The sequence below is a fragment of the Aulonocara sp. 'chitande type north' Nkhata Bay genome, linkage group LG5 (genome assembly GCF_057382095.1).
Source record: "Aulonocara sp. 'chitande type north' Nkhata Bay isolate Kocher_YH1m ecotype deep benthic linkage group LG5, A_spYH_male_GT1.1, whole genome shotgun sequence".
NCBI lineage: Eukaryota > Metazoa > Chordata > Actinopteri > Cichliformes > Cichlidae > Aulonocara > Aulonocara sp. 'chitande type north' Nkhata Bay.
The window spans coordinates 10,008,812-10,029,214 of NC_141348.1; the positions used below are offsets into that span (position 1 = coordinate 10,008,812).

A 20,403-nucleotide genomic window follows, 5' to 3' on the forward strand; every position below is an offset into this window, starting at 1 on the left:
TATCGTTGCACCCCTAATATGTGCAATATATATATATATATAAAACACCCAGCACGCCCCTGCGGGCGGTTTATCCTTCAAGCTCGGGTCCTCTACCAGAGGCCTGGGAGCTTGAGGGTCCTGCGCAGTATCTTAGCTGTTCCCAGGACTGCGCGCTTCTGGACAGAGATCTCCGATGTTTTTCCCGGGATCTGCTGGAGCCACTCGCCTAGCTTGGGAGTCACCGCACCTAGTGCTCCGATTACCACGGGGACCACCGTTACCTTCACCCTCCACATCCTCTCGAGCTCTTCTCTGAGCCCTTGGTATTTCTCCAGCTTCTCGTGTTCCTTCTTCCTGATATTGCTGTCATTCGGAACCGCTACATCGATCACTACGGCCGTCTTCTTCTGTTTGTCTACCACCACTATGTCCGGTTGGTTAGCCACCACCATTTTGTCCGTCTGTATCTGGAAGTCCCACAGGATCTTAGCTCGGTCATTCTCCACCACCCTTGGGGGCATCTCCCATTTTGACCTCGGGACTTCTAGGTTATACTCGGCACAGATGTTCCTGTACACTATGCCGGCCACTTGGTTATGGCGTTCCATGTATGCCTTGCCTGCTAGCATCTTGCACCCTGCTGTTATGTGCTGGATTGTTTCTGGGGCATCTTTACACAGCCTGCACCTGGGGTCTTGCCTGGTGTGATAGACCCCAGCCTCTATGGATCTTGTACTCAGAGCTTGTTCTTGTGCTGCCATGATTAGTGCCTCTGTGCTGTCTTTCAGTCCAGCTTTGTCCAGCCACTGGTAGGATTTCTGGATATCAGCCACCTCCTCTATCTGCCGGTGGTACATACCGTGCAGGGGCCTGTCCTTCCATGATGGTTCCTCGTCTCCCTCCTCTTTCTTGGGTTTCTGCTGCCTGAGGTATTCACTGAGCACTCGGTCAGTTGGGGCCATCTTCCCAATGTATTCTTGGATGTTCCTTGTCTCATCCTGGACTGTGGTGCTGACACTCACCAGTCCCCGGCCCCCTTCCTTCCGCTTAGCGTACAGCCTCAGGGTGCTGGACTTGGGGTGAAACCCTCCATGCATGGTAAGGAGCTTTCTTGTCTTTATGTCAGTGGCTTCTATCTCCTCCTTTGGCCAGCTTATTACCCCAGCAGGGTACCTGATCACGGGCAGGGCGTATGTGTTGATGGCCCGGATCTTGTTCTTACCATTCAGCTGACTCCTCAGGACTTGCCTGACCCTCTGCAGGTACTTGGTGGTTGCAGCCTTTCTAGCGGCCTCTTCATGGTTCCCATTTGCCTGCGGGATCCCCAGGTACTTGTAACTGTCCTCTATGTCTGCAATGTTGCCTTCTGGTAGTTCAATCCCCTCAGTTCTGACTACCTTCCCTCTCTTTGTTACCATCCGACTACACTTCTCCAGTCCGAACGACATTCCAATGTCATTGCTGTATAGCCTGGTAGTGTGGATCAGTGAATCGATGTCTCGTTCACTCTTGGCATACAGCTTGATGTCATCCATGTACAGGAGGTGGCTAACAACTGCTCCGTTCCGTAGTCGGTATCCGTAGCCAGTCTTGTTAATGATCTCACTGAGGGGGTTCAGGCCTATGCAGAACAGCAGTGGGGACAGAGCATCTCCTTGGTAGATCCCGCACTTGATGGTAACTTGTGCTATGGGCTTGGAGTTGGCCTCTAGTGTTGTACGCCACATCCCCATTGAGTTCCTGATGAAGGCTCTTAGGGTCCCATTGATCTTGTACAATTCTAGGCATTCCAGTATCCAGCTGTGGGGCATTGAGTCATAGGCCTTCTTGTAATCAATCCAGGCAGTGCACAGGTTGGTCAGTCTGGTCTTGCAGTCTCGGCTGATTGTTCTGTCTACCAGTAGCTGGTGTTTTGCACCTCTGGTATTCTTGCCAATTCCTTTCTGTGTCCCGCTCATGTATTGACCCATGTGCCTGTTCATCTTAGCCGATATGATGCCTGACAGGAGCTTCCATGTAGTACTGAGGCAGGTTATTGGTCGGTAGTTGGAGGGGACCGGTCCCTTCTTGGGGTCCTTGGGGATCAGGACCGTCCGGCCTTCAGTTAGCCATTCCGGGTGTCTTTCGTTAACTAGCAGCTGGTTCATTTGTGCTGCCAGACGCTCATGGAGTGCAGTCAGCTTCTTCAGCCAGTAGGCGTGAACCATGTCGGGCCCTGGTGCTGTCCAACTCTTCATACTGGAGACCCTTTCTTGGATATCTGCCACTGTGATGGTTACTGGACCCTGTTCAGGGAGGTCGCTGTGGTCTGCCCTCAGATCCTCTAGCCACTGAGCATTGCCGTTATGGGTTGCGTCCTTCTCCCATATGCTCTTCCAGTATTGCTCCGTCTCCAGCCTTGGTGGTGCTGTTCTCTTATTGTTCCCTTGCCACTGAGAGTACACCTTTGCTGGTTTTGTGGAGAACAGCTGGTTTATTCTCCTGCCTTCTATCTCTCTGGTGTACCTCCTCAAGCGGCTGGCCAAGGCTGTGAGTCTTTGCTTGGCAGTTTCCAAGGCCTCAGGTATGGACAGCTTGCTGTATTTCTTAGGCACCTTATTTGTCGCACCTTTCTGCAACTCCGTTAGTTGGCTAACCTCCCTCCGTGCTACTTTGATCTTGCCCTCTAGCCTCCTTCTCCATGGAGGGTACTGCCCCTTGTGGCTGTTCAACTTGTAGCCAAGCATCTCACTGATCACTGCTGCCGTATTGTAGATCAGCTTGTTAGTGTCGGTAATCGTGGTTGTAGGTATTGCCCGTAGTGCTGCATTAACATCATCTAGCAGACCTTCTGAGGGTACTTCACGTAATCTTGGTAACCGGCTACGGGGGATCCAGGTTTCAAGCTTGGCCATGATCCTATTTTTCAGGTCAGTTCCTCTCGCACTCAACGATCCTTCTCCTATCGCACTTGGGGCTATGTACCCAATCTCGGGTGGGGGTGATGATATCTCCCCCCTGACCTGGCGTCCTGACTCCTCCTTGCCGTAGCATTTGTGTTGTACCTCGTCAATCTCTAGCTGTGAGAGCAGTCCCTTCTTTCGAATGTTGGAACACTGAGCTATATATATATATATATATATATATATATATATATATATATATATATATATATATATATGTATGTATGTATGTATGTATGTATGTATGTATGTATGTATGTATGTATGTATGTGTGTGTGTGTGTGTGTGTGTGTGTGTGTGTGTGTGTGTGTGTGTGTTGGTTTTAAACACCAATTATAGTTTAAGATGTGTTGGATAATGTATTTTCTACAGTTGTGGAGACAGAACAGACATGCTGTGATAATAATCTCAGAAGCTCGATGTGTTCATAAAAGTGTAGCATAGATATTTATCATTAGATAGTTAAAGGTCAGAATGTGATTATATTTTACTGAAGTTGATGCCTTGAGCAACACAATTAAAGGCGCTCCATCAATTTATTTGGGCATTTACACAAAACTGGGGCCTCAAAGGAATCAGCGGGAATCAAGATATACCAGCTTCTGGTGTGGTGCTAGTGTGGCTATTCTTTAAAAGCTGCAAGATCTTATGGGAGATAAGGCACAACAGAAGCATTTTTAAATAACGGCAGGACAAATTGTATTAATAAGCTGCAGATATAAACAGCTTTATGTTGTTAAACCTTTACATTTAGAATGAGACAACTACAACTGAGTTAAAAAGAAGGAAAAGTGAACCGTGATCTATGATCTCCATTAGCCTATACTCCACTGCTCCAGTTTTCACTGTCACTTATAAGCAAAATAAACATTATTAAGTTAAATGCATATTCTATTGTTAAAAAAAGATCATTCCTAGTGATTAGTAATATTATGTTACATTAAGTGTGTTATTATACAAATATTTTAATTATTATGTCATTCATTCATCTTAAATCATATGTCATTTTGTGTGTTATAGCAAAGTTAATAGGAGACAATATCACACCTGCATGCATGTGTGTGTGTGTGTGTGTGTGTGTGTGAGTGTGTCGCTGCATTAATGCTTGCCTCAATGTGAAAACTCACACTGGTGGTGTATGCAGCGTCTGGGTCATCCTCGAGTACTCTGGATAGCCCAAAGTCAGACACCTTACACACCAGGTTGCTGTTGACCAGGACGTTGCGCGCGGCCAGGTCGCGGTGGATGTAGCCCAGGTCAGACAGGTAGGTCATGCCGGCTGCGATGCCACGCAGCAAGCCAACCAGCTGGATAATGGTAAACTGGCCATCGTGTCTCTGCAAGAAGGAACAAAAAAAATTTAAAGATCAGGAAGGGAGTGGCAGGGAGGTAGAGTATTAAGGCTAGATCAAAAAAAATAAAAGAATGCGATGGCATAGCAGCTGAGAAGATAAGCAGTGATAATAGAAGAGATTTTAATCAAGATAGAGCAAAGAGTAAAGATAAGAGAATAAAACATGACAGGGATTTGCTTTAAGTAATAATCTGCTGTATTATCATATGAGCAAATACAGGAGCTGTTTGACATTGTCAATGTAATACAATGTTAAACCAACCTATACATGATGTAAAGAAAACTTTCATATTTGCTCCTCTACACTCCTTGCAACAGCTCTGCATCACACTGTCAGTAATGTCACTGTACTCTGAAACATGCAAACACCAAACATCAACAGAAAAAATGCCCAACATCACAAGATAGGATTTTTTTTTTCCATTTTAACAACTGAATTGATCTCTGCTGTGGTGTCAGTGCTATTTTTCAAAGATGTTAATGAGGGCACAAGATTCAGTGTTTTTAATGAGAATTAAGGTGAGTTTAAAGTGCTAAAAGTTCACCAGTTACTGGTTATGACTGGTAAAGTTAGTGCTAGGTTCATACCAACGCACTGTATGTAGTGTTTCCCTATATGGCATACTCAAATGGAAATCTTATCACAGAGGTGAGAGGCCAAAATGCGTGAGGGAGATGATCTGAAAGGCCACACGAGCAGTTTTTGAAACTGCTTATCCAACGTGTCTAAACACAAATCTATTCCTAACCTACCTGTGGTGGTTCACTAGCCATCTGACGAATGTTAATAGGGGAAACATAGTGAAATTGACAAAACACCAGAAAACTAATGAAAGTTGTGAATCAAAGCTTCATGAATAGGTTGCTTCAAAATTAGATTTGAGTATAAATGAAAAACAAAGCCTTATTTTAATTTTCCATTTCTGTGTGTGTGTGTGTGCCAGGGGCAGTTTACAGCCAGGCACAAACTCATTTGCACAACCACGTTATGTGTTATTGGAGAGATTTTAAAACAGAGTTTTGGCACTCGGTGAGTCCTGAACATAAATATATAGTGAAATTTCACAGCAGAGCAGATGGTGGTTGTCCAGTTTTTGCCCAAAAAAGACCAAGTCAGTAACAGAAACTGGGTAAAATATGAGACAATTATAATGCTGCATTGATATATGCACGTAGTTACGGTTCATGATAAAGATTTATTTTCTTGGTTTACTGCATAGAAAAACTGAAGATGGAATTTGTTTCATGTAGACTGAGCCAGACACATTTATCTTAGAATGAACAGCATTTTAAAAGACAGATCTCATTTTTTATGTGCCAGTGATCACTGAAAGGACAGCTATGGGTCTTTCCCCATCCAAGATAGGAGCTTCACAATAACTGTCCCAGGCATTACCAAGATGGTTGCCAAAAGGCAACACTTTTCTTTAAAGTTTCATGAACATTTCAATAGTTGCTGAACATGATTGCTGTTTTGTGTTTGGTCTATTACCATATTATTTCTGATGCTACAGTGGGTTGAGTTCTTGGACATGCAGCTAGCATTTGAAAGTGAGTAGCACAAACCCCTCCACTAACGCATTAGGAGAAAATCAAAGGAAGGAAGACATTACACAAACTATTAGCTGAACAACTCATCAACAGTCAGAAGTGCACTAAAACAGTTGAAATGAGATGGCATTAAAGGAAAAAGGAGTATAGAGCTCTTTAACTGAGAGTTTAAATACCAACCCGGAGGAAGGAGTCCAGAGAACCATTCTCCATGTACTCTGTGATGATCATCACTGGTTTGCCTGGAAACACCAACCAAAAACCTTATGAGCTTATTTGGATATCAGCTATTTATTTGTTTGTACACACTGTACAGTAAGTGATGCAGGTGCTGAATAAAAACAGATGCAATGTCTTAATTCTATTATTTAATGTGTTTACCTCTATTTTCTTAAAGGGATTCGATCACTCAAAAACCTGTAATATTCTGTCCTTCTCTCTTACTTGTCAGTGTCTAACTATACAGGTGGTTTCTTGGAAGAGTTTCTTGTCTTGACACGCGACACTGCATACTAATTCTAATTAAGTTGTGAGTCTGTAGTGCTTCCACACAAATAGACAACAATTTAATTAGACTCAAGGAAGGTCTGAATGCGACACTTCGCTGGTAGCTGCTTACTGTAGCAATTTGTTCAAATAAATTGTGAAAAGTTGCTGACAGTTATATATACAACTTGGAAAATACGCAAGAGAGAGATGTTGAATCTGTGATCATCTAGGAATGTTCTTCTAGTATTTCAAAGCTGCACATTGTACAACCCACCCACCCCCAAACTGGCTGTCTCCTCTACATTATTATCTACAGTATCATTTATTAAATTACATGCTGTATGGAATTCCAGCACAATGTGAATCTTCTTCAACCAAAATGAGACAGCTAAATTATACATCTAAATCTCAACAGAACCATATAAACCATAAAACCATATAATTAGATTTTTATTTCTCTAATCCATAGATTTCCAACTCATACCATTTCCATTAAAGAGGCGCTAAAAGTCACCAAAATAGATAAAAGCCTTGTATTGAATCATTACTGCTTTGATTAGTATGATTCACATGGCAACAGGTTGTTTTTTAATGCAGTGATGATCGTTTTATGCTAGAAAACATGCCCCATGGTTGTGGAACAGATACTACTCTTTTTCAGAAGGGTACGATTACTGGCCTGCACCAAGCAAGGAAAACAACTAAGGGGATGGAAGGGTAGTGGTGAAACATCATGTATGAGTAAGAAATCAAGAAAAATATCACATGTTCCTGATTGGAAATCAGTGAAACATTTGATGAAATCAAATTGTAAAAAGATAAACCTAAGCTATGTTTCAGTAAGAGCATGTCCACCTGCACATTATGAAGAGAACTCCAGGAACTGGGACTAAGTAACTATTTAGCTTAAACAAAAACACTTAACAAGTAAAGTTACTAAAAAAAAGGCTTCACTTTGCTCGGGAGCAAAAAGATTGGATTGAGAAAAGGTCATGTGGTCTGATAAGTCCAGTTTTACGCTTTCAGGCAGTATTACCAGATAACTGATCTTTTTCTTCTGCCAAGGTTCAGTGGACTCTGAGCCCACTGAGACAACATGATCACACATGAATTGACCACCACAGACTCTAGACCTTAGCCCCATTTAGAAAACTTGAGATTTGCCGGAGAAGAATTTATACAGTATTCCAATTTTCCCATCATCAATAGAAAATCTTGACACACAGTTAATGCAACTCTGGATGGAAATAACTGCATAAACTTATGCTACAATTAATGTGTCCTGTCATTAAAAGTAAAGGTGATCCAATGAAACAGACTTTTCATTTGGCCTGGCAGTGTATATGCTGTTACAAAAGGGATGCCTACATCATAAATTGTGTGCAAAAGTCTTTAAATGCCCGCATTGCTTTATTTTCTTTAGGGAGTTAGACTTTCTTAGTAGTCTTGATCAATAGTTCTCCAGGCTTTCCAAACAGCTTCACAGTGTGTTCATCTGTTTATTTTGGTGTTTGAATTGATTAAAATATTTAAATATGATGGTAGTATGAGATTTAAGGATATACAATGAAATAGAAACTAGAAGTACAATTTTAGCCTTTAAAGTATACCTACAGTGTATTCACAGCTTTTGGCCAAAACCTTGTTGAAGCATCAATTACAGCCACAACTTTTTGTGAATATTCTTGAGTGTCCCACGCAGAGTCCAGACTTGGACCCAATTGAACATCTCTGGAGGGATCTGAAAAACCTGATGGAGCTTAAGAAATTCTGTAAAGAATAATGGGAGAAACTGGCAAAAATAAGTGTGCCAAGCTTGTAACAGCATACTTAGAGTGGTTTCAAAGCCACTCCTTTGTTATGTTGGCTATGTGGTCAGGGTCATTGCCCTGTTGGAGATGAACCTTCTCCCCAGTCAGAGGTCCAGAGCACTCTGGAATAAGTTATCTTTAAGGATGTCTCTGTACATTGCTCCATTCATCTTTCCTTCAACCTAGTAGTCCCACAGTTCTGGCTGCCCAAAAACATCCTCACATCATGATACTGCCACCACCATGCTTCACTGTAGGGATGGTATTGGCCGAGTGGTGAATGTCTGGTTTCCTCCAGACATGATGCTTGGCATTCAGGCCAAAGAGTTCAATCTTTGTTTCATCAGACCAGAGAATTTTGTTTCTCATGGTCTGAGTGTCCTTCTGGTGTTTTTTGGTAAACTCCAGGAGGAGTGTCATGTGCTTTTAACTGAGGAGTAGCTTCTGTTCAGCCACTCAACCATACAGACCTGATTGCAGAAATGGTTGTCAGATTGACCACCGGGTTCTTGGTAACCTCCCTGACTAAGGCCCTTCTACTCTGAAAGCTCAGATTGGCCAAGCAACCAGCCTAGGAAGAGTCATCATTCATAAAGGGTTCTTCCATTTATGAATGATGGAGACCAGTGTGCTCACTGAGTACTTCAATGCTGCAGAATTATTTCTGTACCTTCCCCAGATCCGTACCTCAATACAATCCTGTCTTGGAGGTCTACAGACAATTCCTTGGACTTCATGGCTTGGTTTATGACATACAATGTAAACTACGGGACATTATAAATAAGCAGGTGTGTGGTTCTCCACATCATGGAGGAGATCGTGGAGATGTAACTTAACAAAATGTGGAATAATTATAGCACAGTGAATACTATTTGGATGCACTGTAGTAACACTGGCTTTTCACTGGAAACTTTATTTATTTAATCAATAGACAAAATTGACTTTATGTACATGTGTGATCAGAGAAGCTGCAGTGCCTCGTCAAACCGTTTTTAGAGGTGTGGTAAGGCTGATATTAATACTTAATTTGGAAGACCACAAAAAGTCACGTTCTCATTTTTTGATAAATCTAACGGGACAATTAGAATTCAAACTGGTGCTTGCACTGTTTGAATGTTCCTGACAAAACTACAACTGTGAAGTAATTCTGCATTAAAGATTTTTGCTAGACAAAATATTAGTTGCTAGCTGCAAGCCTGGTTCTGTGAGTATGTGTAGCTCCCAGGCTTTCTTCGTTGGTTATTTGGATTGGTCCGATGCGTGGCCAGAGCCTCAGCAGATAAAAGTCTGGCTCTGCCTCTGTTTCCAATTAGCCAAAAAAGCAAAAAAATAAATAAAATCATTGAATCCCCAGAGACTTGTGTTGTTTGCTTTTACACTTGTCTGCTGATGTGCCAGGACTGCTCCGCTATTAAGATTTAAACAGAGCTGTTAATGTTGGACTTGGAATGTGAGCTATGAAAATGGGAAAAACAAAAATACTGAACTTTGTTTAACTATACACTATCATCATTTAGTAGTAATATGCATGTTGTGGTCTGCATAGCTACAATGAGGAGTTTAAAGAGTACATCAAGCTAGGAAACTGCATAGGGCATCGGGATTTAATGAAGTACTGTAAATCAAGCATTAGAGTGAATAAACACATCCTTTGTAATAGTGTTTGCCCATCTGGAAGGGTACCCCAGCCCAGCTAGCATGCTATAGTTGATAATGTTGACGACACGTGTGCTGCCAAAGCATTTCAGGCAGGCCTCCCTCTCTAGAGTTTCTGTGCCACAATTGCAAGTATAGTGGAATAAGCAGTTCAGAATTAATACAGGTCTTGCCACACCTGTGTCTGAAAGCAAATAGTTTTGAAAATGATCTATATTTTTCACAATGATATATTGTAGTTGATGGAGCGTACTGTGAGTTACTACCCCCTCTAAACGGATGACATTGGGGTGGTCGAACTGGGCCATTATTGAAGCCTCGGCCAGGAAGTCTCTCTTCTGCTTTTCTGTGTATCCTGCCTTCAGGGTCTTTAGAGCCACTGGGATGTCTCGTTTTCCCGGGAGCCTCATACGTCCGTAGCAAACCTCCCCAAACTCCCCTGAAAACATGGCAGAGGAACACAGTAATGCAGCACATCAAACATATTCAGCCTTTAAATCTGTTCCACAATGGTAAATATTTGTCGTGCTTCCCTGCACCCTCCACCCACGCCTAAGCCATTTGTGTGAATGAGAACATGTCATTTAATTTGCCAGGGTAGATAAGAGAAAACAACCCACTTACAAACTATCTGTTCACATATATGTGCAAAAGCTGCCAAGAGCTAATTAGCAATCCATTCTTATCTTTAGCTCAACAGAACTTTAAACTGGTGGTTGCACTGTTTGAATGCGTCTGTGTCATACATTTCTATTTGTCTCTGGCTGCAGCAGTCATATGTAGCACAGTGAATTGTGAGGCTGACACAGTGTTAGTATTCTCTTCCTGTCTGAGGAGCTTTGATTGACAGCCCCACGCAACGCTCTGATTCCACTTTGCTATCCTCCTCTCTGCTGCACACCACAGCCTTTACACCGGCCAATGATTTTAAGTTAGCATAGCCAATGATTCTCACTATGTATGTGTGTGTGTGTGTGTGTGTGTGTGTGTGTGTGTGTGTGTGTGTGAGCACACACAAGTTCATGGTTTTACCTGAACCAATGATTTTCTCTATTTTGATCCTGGAAGCTTCAATTTCTCTGGCAAACTCGTGGACCGCCTGGCAGGGGTCCTCGTACGTGTGTGGGTCGATATAGAACCTCGCATCGGGGAATGACACTAAGATAAACAACATTAGCATTTGGTCACATATTGGAGAATGAGAGCAACATCGCATCTGAGCCCCGTCACCGGTGTGTGCAGGGAAAACCTGATGAAAGAGGAGAGAAATGACACGGAAAAAAGAGCAGACAGAGGGAGTGGAAGAATACACAGCATGCAGGGGCCAAGGAGTGTATTCTCCTGTAATCACTCAGAGCCTGATGAAAATTGTTTGCTCTGAGGATGAACTTTATTAAACAGGGATGAAAATGCGACTTTGTCAAAGAATGCCATCTAATCTATTATTAGTAATAATTGAGAAATGGGCCAAACATACCGTGACCATTCTGGTAATGCATCTTCTCCTCGTCGGAGTCCTGGAAGGCTTTGCTATAGCCACAGTGTCTATACAAAGCACACACATACACACACACACGCACGGCCACAAAAACACACACACACACACATGCCCATACATATACAGAGGGATGAATACAGGACAATAGTGGAAAACACTTTCAAACTCTAAGTATAGTTGAAAATTACTAAATCAATATTTGCTCATAATTAATTACTAAGTTTAACAAAGCTATTCATCACTTACTGACACTTAGTCATTTATTAACAACAAGCAGTGAGACTTTACGGTGTTACTGGCAACCAGTCAAGGGGTAGACTGGTTGAGGTGGTCTAGGTGTTTTTTGTTATAGCTGCAGAATAAAATGTAATGTAGAAAAAAGGGGACTTTTCTTATAGTTTCATACATTATATATACATCATTTTGGCATGTTTTCTGTTAAAAGCTTCTCCACACAGGGGTTCCAATTACCCTACCCCTAACTCTAGACTGGTTGTTGGTGAATTGGAGGATGATAAAAGGTTAAAGAGTAAAATTCCTTTCTGTTAGTTTGGCGAGGTGAGGTATCATTTTTATAATAGAAAACCTTTTTCTATGGGCATGTCCACATAATTAAAACTCAACATTATTAGAATCAATATTCATATTGACAAGGCAAAGCAAAGACATCCCAGGAGTACATTTAAGAGCGAAAAGGAAAATGACTTCTTCACTCATACACGTTCAAATGTTGCCACTGTAGCTTTAGGGCATGTGTTTTTTGATGTTAGGTCTACACTGATGCACTGCAGGGTATTTCATTTCCTGCTTACATGTAAAAATATCCTAGTTTACTATTTTGATAAAGATGTATAATAAATCAGTGACTGACAACCTACCCAGAGTGCAACAAAGTGATTATGGTGCTTATTAGCATAGACTGTATATATAAGATGGATTTTACCATTGGTACCCATTTACCAACCTACATGTATACTTTGATATATGTATACCATGTACCTAATGTTAGTAAAGTTCTGTTTTAGAGCCTTGAGCTGAGAGGTTTCCCTGTCATCACCTTGGTGTTTTAAAACAGGATGATTGATCACACTGTAAAACTGAGGGGCACTGCACCCATGTTATAAGTAAATCTTGGTTTATTCTCATTTCTGACTCTAATTTGGACCATAATTTAAAAGATGTTGTGTTCAATATGCCCTCAAACTAGTGACTGAACCCATAAAGTCATCAGGAAAGTATCACAGAACAAGAAGGAATTTCACCTCAAATTACTCTTAAAAAGTGTTTTTGCAACTGCAGGACTCACCCCCTGCAGGTCATTAGAAAAAAAAAGCAGGTGGTAAATATGTAGGTCTAGAGCTCTAGAGCCTGGTATGTCCACTAAATACTGACCATCAGCTAAAAAAGTGAGATGAGTAACAAATGAGATGCATGCTAGCATTAGCATGACTGCTAGCATTAGCTAGGCTACTTTGTTTTATTTTCTTAGATATATATTGCATTAAAATTTTAATCAGTATAATAGATATATTATATCTATTAATATTTTGCAACGCTGTTTAATGCAGTTTACTTTCTTTGTAAAAACTAAACCTTTCCCTTGTGGTTTATTATTGCCTTGTAGTTAAATATTTTCATGAGTAAAGTGGCCATCCCCCTAAACTCAAATACCAACTCTTCTTTTTTCTTTTTCTTTTGCCTCAGTGGCATATGCTAAAAACTCTCCAGTCACGACAGCAGGATCTTGTCTGGAGTTCTCTAACTCATTATATTTTTTCCCACTTTTTCTATTGGCAATGAAAAACCTAATATGCACTGAAGTGTAAATTAATTAAGGGCAATGAAATTAATTATTTGGTACAGTTCTACAGAGATGTAACTAAAAGACATCAAAAGGGAGGGGTAGGGGGTGGGATAAGTATGAATATTTGGCTTGCAAGCTACTGGACATGAATCAACATAATTAAAACCACTATGAGGTGGAAATTACAAGTTAGGAAATTAGCTAAATAAGACAGCAAGGGCTAAGGAATATTAGCCTTCAAAATTCTCCTTTATACATTATACTTAAGCTTGAAAATATAGCATGCAGACTTCTTGTGCATCTAGCATTACAAACATTTTAACGTCATAAGGGGTACTAAAAGGTACTAATGGTACTTCTCAAACACAGGCTTAAACAATATCTTCTCCCACATTTTTAGGTGGCAACAGCTGAGAGAAATACAGCGCACACGAGAGATTTGATCAAAAGAAACTACACAAAGAGGCATGGTCGTAAGAGTAGTGTAAGAAATTGTTCCACACACAGCAGAGATGGGTAGTGTGGTAAAGTGTAGCCTTGCCGTTTCCTGCAGATGATGATGGCCAGAAAGGTGACCAGACCAGACACCAGGGCCATGCAGATCCAGATGATGGTCATGGTGTTGTAACGCAAAGGAACTGCAGAGACACACAAACACAGTGTGTTAGCTGAGGGAACGCTGCCACAAATGCTCACAGTTTACACAAACACAGACACTGGTAAACACAGGTGGCAGGTAGAGTGTCATTGGTTAAACAAGATAAACAGAAATTTGGAGCTTTGTTAAATAGCCTCGCCATTTAACAATCACCTCCTGTTTGTCCATCACATTAGGTAGGAAATATCCAGCTAATGTGGTCAAATACCCAGAAAGACCGAATGTTGTCATAAAAGATTACATCTATATCTTTAAGTACACTGTCATACATAGATACATCGATGTCTGAGTTGATCTGCATAATAAAACTAAACGTTTTGGTTCAGTGAACACTGAAGTACACAGTAAGTGTTAGAAGTGTGCACCAACTATCAGATGAGCTTAGTAGCAGTGAATGTGGGAACAAGAAAGACAGAGTTTTTATAGAGTGAAAAGAAATATTGATCAAAATTTGAGGCTAGTGAACAATATAGTCTCCAAGCCAACAAATGCAAATATCCGAGGTGTGAAGATCCCTGTGACACAATGTGGTTTTTGTGATCTCTCATAATATAAACAATTGAGCTTGTGGGTCTTGCATAGTATCTTCGCTGTCCCTAGGACTGATCTCCTCTGGACAGAGATCTTGGATGTTTTTCCTGGGATCTGCTGGAGCCCATCGCCTAGCTTCAGAGTCACTGCACCAAGTGCTCCAATCACAACTGGGACCAATGTTATCTTCACCCTCCACATCTTCTTGAGCTCTTCTCTGAGCCCTTGGTACTTCTCCACCTTCCCATGTTCCTTCTTCGTGATGCTGCTGTCGTTTGGTATCGCTACGTCTATCACTCTGCTTCTCCACCACTACTATATCTGGTTGGTTAACCATCACCAGTTTGTCAGTCTATATCTGGAAATCAAACAGGAACAGTCATTCTCAACCACCCTAGGGGGCGGCTCCCATTTTGACCTTCCAAGCCTTCCAGGCCATACTCAGCACAGATTTTTCTGTACACTATGCCGGCCACGTGCTGATGGCGTTCCATGTATGCCCTGCCTGCTAGCGTCTTGCACCCTACTGTTATGTGCTGGATTGTTTCAGGGGCATCTTTACATAGCCTGCACCTGGGGTCTTGCCTGGTGTGATAGACCCCAGCCTCTATGGATCTTGTGCTCAGAGCTTGTTCCTGTGCTACCATGATTAGTGCCTCTGTGCTGTCTTTCAGTCCAGCTTTGTCCAGCCACTGGTAGGATTTCTGGATGTTGATCATTTCCTCTATCTGATGGGGCTCATACCATGCTCAAAACACTCATGTTTTGAGCCATGTACCCGTTCATCAGTACAAAAAGAACTGGCAGGAATATCAGGTAGCACAAGATTGATAGAGTCTGGGATTTACCGCACCAGGAAGATCTCAGGTGCAGATGTTTCAAAATGCCCCTGAGGTAAAATGACAAGCAGAGGAAGATGGCTGACAGCTGACCTATACTGAGTGATAGCAAATCAGGAAAAGGAACACGAGAATCTCGAGAAATACCAAGGGCTTAGAGAAGAACCCTAGAAGATGTGGAGGGTGACGTTAACAGTAGTCCCTGTGGTAATCGGAGCACTAGGTGCGGTGACTCCCAAGCTAGGCGAGTGGCTCCAGCAGATCCCAGGAACAACATCAGAGATCTCTGTCCAGAAGAGAGCAGTCCTAGGAACAGCTAAGGTACTGCACAGGACCCTCAAGCTCCCAGGCCTCTGGTAGAGGATCCAAGCTCGAAGGATAGACCACCAGCAGGGGCGAGAGGGGATTTTTTTTTATGTATGTGCGTGTGTGTGTGTATTGTTTGCTAGTTTGGTCTTATAACCCTTCCAAGACAACTGAGCAGCAATAATTGCTGATGATGCCTTTTCTCCTTGACACTAAGTTAACAAATGCTCCAAAACCAATAAACTGCTAAAATTTCGGCTTTTATAAAGGTGCTCACGCTTGCAGATAATCAAGTTCAGCAAGTGCATTTTATCAGCAGCACTTGGATTCTACTTTCAGTTGGATTTCCTATGGAAGCAGAAATGGTGTACTTTCTTTTACCATTACTATGACTTACCGTGAAAGACGTTATTGCATCATGTACATTTTTTCACATTATTAATTTTTAGTGTGTACAAAGTAATAGCAAAACATGCTCACTCTGTCCATTCTGTATATCTTCAAAGTTAAGTAAGTACAGTGGGGCAAAAAGTATTTAGTCAGCCACCGATTGTGCAAGTTCCCCCACTTAAAATGATGACAGAGGTCAGTAATTTGCACCAGAGGTACACTTCAACTGTAAGAGACAGAATGTGAAAAAAAAATCCATGAATTCACATGTTAGGATTTGTAAAGAATTTATTCGTAAATCAGGGTGGAAAATAAGTATTTGGTCACCTCAAACAAGGAAAATCTCTGGCTCTCACAGACCTGTAACGTCTTCTGTAAGAAGCTTTTCTGTCCCCCACTCGTTACCTGTATGAATGGCACCTGTTTGAACTCATCATCTGTATAAAAGACACCTGTCCACAGCCTCAAACAGTCAGACTCCAAACTCCGCCATGGCCAAGACCAAAGAGCTTTCGAAGGACACCAGGAAAAGTATTGTAGACCTGCACCAGACTGGGAAGAGTGAATCTACAATAGGCAAGCAGCTTGGTGTGAAAAAATCAACTGTGGGAGCAATCATCAGAAAATGGAAGACATACAAGACCACTGATAATCTCCCTCCATCTGGGGCTCCACGCAAGATCTCATCCCGTGGGGTCAAAATGATCATGAGAACGGTGAGCAAAGATCCCAGAACCACACGGGGGGACCTGGTGAATGACCTGCAGAGAGCTGGGACCAAAGTAACAAAGGTCACCATCAGTAACACACTACAACGGCAGGGAATCAAATCCCGCAGTGCCAGACGTGTTCCGCTGCTGAAGCCAGTGCATGTCCAGGCCCGTCTGAAGTTTGCCAGAGAGCACATGGATGATACAGCAGAGGATTGGGAGAATGTCATGTGGTCAGATGAAACCAAAGTAGAACTTTTTGGTATAAACTCAACTCGTCGTGTTTGGAGGACGAAGAATACTGAGTTGCATCCCAAGAACACCATACCTACTGTGAAGCATGGGGGTGGAAACATCATGCTATGGGGCTGTTTTTCTGCCAAGGGGACAGGACGACTGATCCGTGTTAAGGACAGAATGAATGGGGCCATGTATCGTGAGATTTTGAGCCAAAACCTCCTTCCATCAGTGAGAACTTTGAAGATGAAACGAGGCTGGGTCTTCCAACATGACAATGATCCAAAACACACCGCCCGGGCAACAAAGGAGTGGCTCCGTAAGAAGCATTTGAAAGTCCTGGAGTGGCCTAGCCAGTCTCCAGACCTCAACCCCATAGAAAATCTGTGGCGGGAGTTGAAAGTCCGTGTTGCTCGGCGACAGCCCCAAAACATCACTGCTCTCGAGAAGATCTGCATGGAGGAATGGGCCAAAATACCAGCTACTGTGTGTGCAAACCTGGTAAAGACCGATAGTAAACTTTGACCTCTGTTATTGCCAACATAGGTTATGTTACAAAGTATTGAGTTGTATTTTTGTTATTGACCAAATACTTATTTTCCACCCTGATTTACGAATAAATTCTTTACAAATCCTACCATGTGGATTCATGGATTTTTTTTTCACATTCTGTCTCTCACAGTTGAAGTGTACCTCTGGTGCAAATTACTGACCTCTGTCATCATTTTAGGTGGGGGAACTTGCACAATCGGTGGCTGACTAAATACTTTTTTGCCCCACTGTATATATCATGTAAATTGAAAGTGACAGTAGAAGGTTTCCAGTATGAGTTTGAAACTAATTTCGCCTTTTCTCCAAAAGGTCTGCTTGAAAATGTTGATGATGGTAGAATTAATTACAGCTTTGTGTGAGAAAATTATTGGCAATTTTCTGTAATTATGTGATATTGACAGCTGACCTAACGTTCACCCACATTTTTGCGTGGCTATTGGTAGTTGCTTTCTCTGTTTCAGAAACAGCTGATGAAATCAGCGTCTTGTACTTGTCAGGATTAAGAATAGAGATGTCATCATCCTGCGCCGGAGTCAGAATTGATTGCAAACGAAATGGCAAGACATGTGGATGAAATGGATGGACTGGGCTGTTGAAAGTCGGTTAACAGAAATAGCAAACCTTAAAAAACACATATAGATTTGACACATAGATGTTAGATTTAACAGTCTGAGCCAATGTCACAGCCTGTATGACTACCCAGCCACTGTCAACTGATTAGGGCAAAATAACCTCCACTACCAAACACTGACATGAACTGGATGTTAAAAAAAGCTGAATCCTGAAAAGACAGGATGGTGCCAAATGGTCCTCAAACTGGTCCCACTGCAAACCTTCACAATATATAGAGAACAATACAGAATTCTGCCAAAGGATAATTTACTAGACAAGTTAAAAATTTGATCTGATGTTGGAACTAAATACGGATCATCAAAGCCTTAATATTTTATTTTAAGTGACCAAATTTAACCAGTCCATTTTATAACTGTCAAAAACAGTTGTCACACATGAACTCGACTGTTGCCTATGCAAGCACGCAAAAGGAAAGCCCAGGGCTGCAGTTCATGTGCAAAAACAGCTAAAGACCTTTGGAAATGAAAGTTGAGTATCAGCAAAATAAAAGTTATTCTATCTTTGTCCTCTGGGAACCGTACATATGCCCATTGTTCATTAGAATCCACCCAGCGTGGACTAAAGTGGTGCACTGACTAAGCCTAATCCCAAAACTTGGGACTTATTGATTACTCAGCATGAAGGCTCATGGAATGTGTACAGCCCTCTTGTTCAGTCAGCGAGAGTTTGGTCCGGTGAACAGCCTCCGAAAGGAGGCTATTAGTCAGTGAAACAGCACTGGGACTCCAACTAGGCAGGTGGTTGAGCTTTGCAGACCTAGCGCCTGCTCAGGACATTATCTGCCAAATCCCTTATTAGGAAAGAAAAATATTCGAATAGAAGTTTTCTGTAACAGTCTGTGTTGTTCTTACTTCAGGTGAAAGACATGAAACTTCTACCCCACAGCAGCACTGTGTTTAGCTGTTTGAAGCCTGTGTAGGCTGCAGCTTTGCTGACAGGGGTGACTCTCTAACAAAGCACAGATCAATGGAACAGAGGGGTGGACTGGGGCAGTTATCACCCAAACCTTTCCAGCCTAGGACCATGCTGTGCTGTTTGGCTTGACTTTGAGGTGATAGTCATTTAACTGTTGTTACTGGACTTTTTTTTCCCAGTGTATCAAAGGTTTCTAGTGACTCATGGAGAGCAGGAGATTTTACCAAACAATTTAGCGATACAGCGTTTTCTCTTTTCTTTTCTCCTCGCAGACCAGTGTACACGCACATACACACACCTGCTTTCCCAGTCTGGATCTCTATGTTCTGGCTGAAGCGTCCGCAGCCTGCTGAGGTTCTGGCTCGGACCTGGAAGATATACTTGGTACCTGGCTTCAGCCCTGACACTCGGGCGCTGGTGTTTTTGGACTTCAGAGTGGAGTAACTGTGCTCTTCATTATCCTGCAAGAATGACAAATACATCTAAAGATTAGGGTTGTGAAGATTGGTGTGACTTCCAAAAATGTGTTTCAGAAATGAATTAAATCAGTCGGCTGTTATTCTCGAGGTGTGGAGTAATGTTCCTAAACAAATGCTTTGCTAAGCACGTTTTACATTCAAGTTGTTATTTGGCATCAGTGCGCGATGCATTAAACTGTAACAACAGCAAGACCAAATCTAAGCAAGAAACCTTTAGGGTCTACACTAAGCTAGACTGTTTTTGTGACTAAGCCTGTGACTGAATACCACAATGAAAAGTGAATAAAAATTTAAATATTAGCAGACTGGGGGGAAAAAATCAAGTGGAAAACACAAAGCTGCAAATCAAAGTCTCTTTCTTGACAAACCCAGGTCCTCGATATTTATATATATATTACTGCATCCAGGACCACCTGCAAAAAACATAACAATGAGATACAAAAATTGCAATATATAACACTCTGGGTTGACATAAAACTAAAATATTTACTTTAACACACAATTACATGAGTGGCTTTATTTCTTATTAATGAACAAGTGAATTCTAAAGCAGTGATACAAAATCCCACATTTCATTCAAAATGTGTTTTTTTAAAGAATAATGACATAACCCCCAAAAGCTGAGAGACTGTCTAAAATGTAAACAAAAGCACAATGTAATGATTTACATAAACCCGTATTTTGTTTATAATAGAACACAGAAACGTCCCAAATTCTAAATTAGAAAAATTGCAATTTTAAGCTCATTTAAATTAGATGAAGGCAACGCAATTAGGCTGGGATGTTTACCAGTGTCGCTTCTTTTAATAACAGTCTGTACTGGATTTTTGGGAGAGGATGCTGTCCCATTCTTGTCTGATCTAGACAACAGTCCTGGGTCCCAGGTCTTCTTAGTCATAGTTTTCATTTCATGATATGCCATGAGAGTTGCAAGTCAGTGGATTCTGTTCTTATTTACATTTTATATACACCCTTTCTACAAATAATAAATAAAACCACACAGTAAAGACAAATATATATGTCCCAATATAAAAACACACAGTCCAACGTACAGTCTTGCAGGCT

The 20,403-nt window shown here is 41.7% G+C and overlaps 1 protein-coding gene across 5 annotated transcripts in view; it reads right to left on the reverse strand.

The window, feature by feature from the left end:
• The window catches only part of epha8 (eph receptor A8), a 147,642-nt gene that overhangs the window by 13,800 nt on the left and 113,439 nt on the right, over positions 1-20,403 (reverse strand). For 2 of the 5 annotated variants that reach the window (XM_086291236.1, XM_086291234.1), the window contains 7 exons: positions 19,158-19,320; positions 13,594-13,726; positions 11,264-11,331; positions 10,819-10,944; positions 10,040-10,225; positions 6,011-6,072; positions 4,035-4,262 (listed from right to left, as the gene is read on the reverse strand). In XM_086291236.1, coding sequence (XP_086147362.1) covers positions 4,035-4,262; positions 6,011-6,072; positions 10,040-10,225; positions 10,819-10,944; positions 11,264-11,331; positions 13,594-13,726; positions 19,158-19,320 — 966 coding nt within the window. The remainder of the gene's footprint in view (positions 1-4,034; positions 4,263-6,010; positions 6,073-10,039; positions 10,226-10,818; positions 10,945-11,263; positions 11,332-13,593; positions 13,727-19,157; positions 19,321-20,403) is intronic. The other 3 variants (XM_086291235.1, XM_086291238.1, XM_086291237.1) reach the window with 3 other exon arrangements.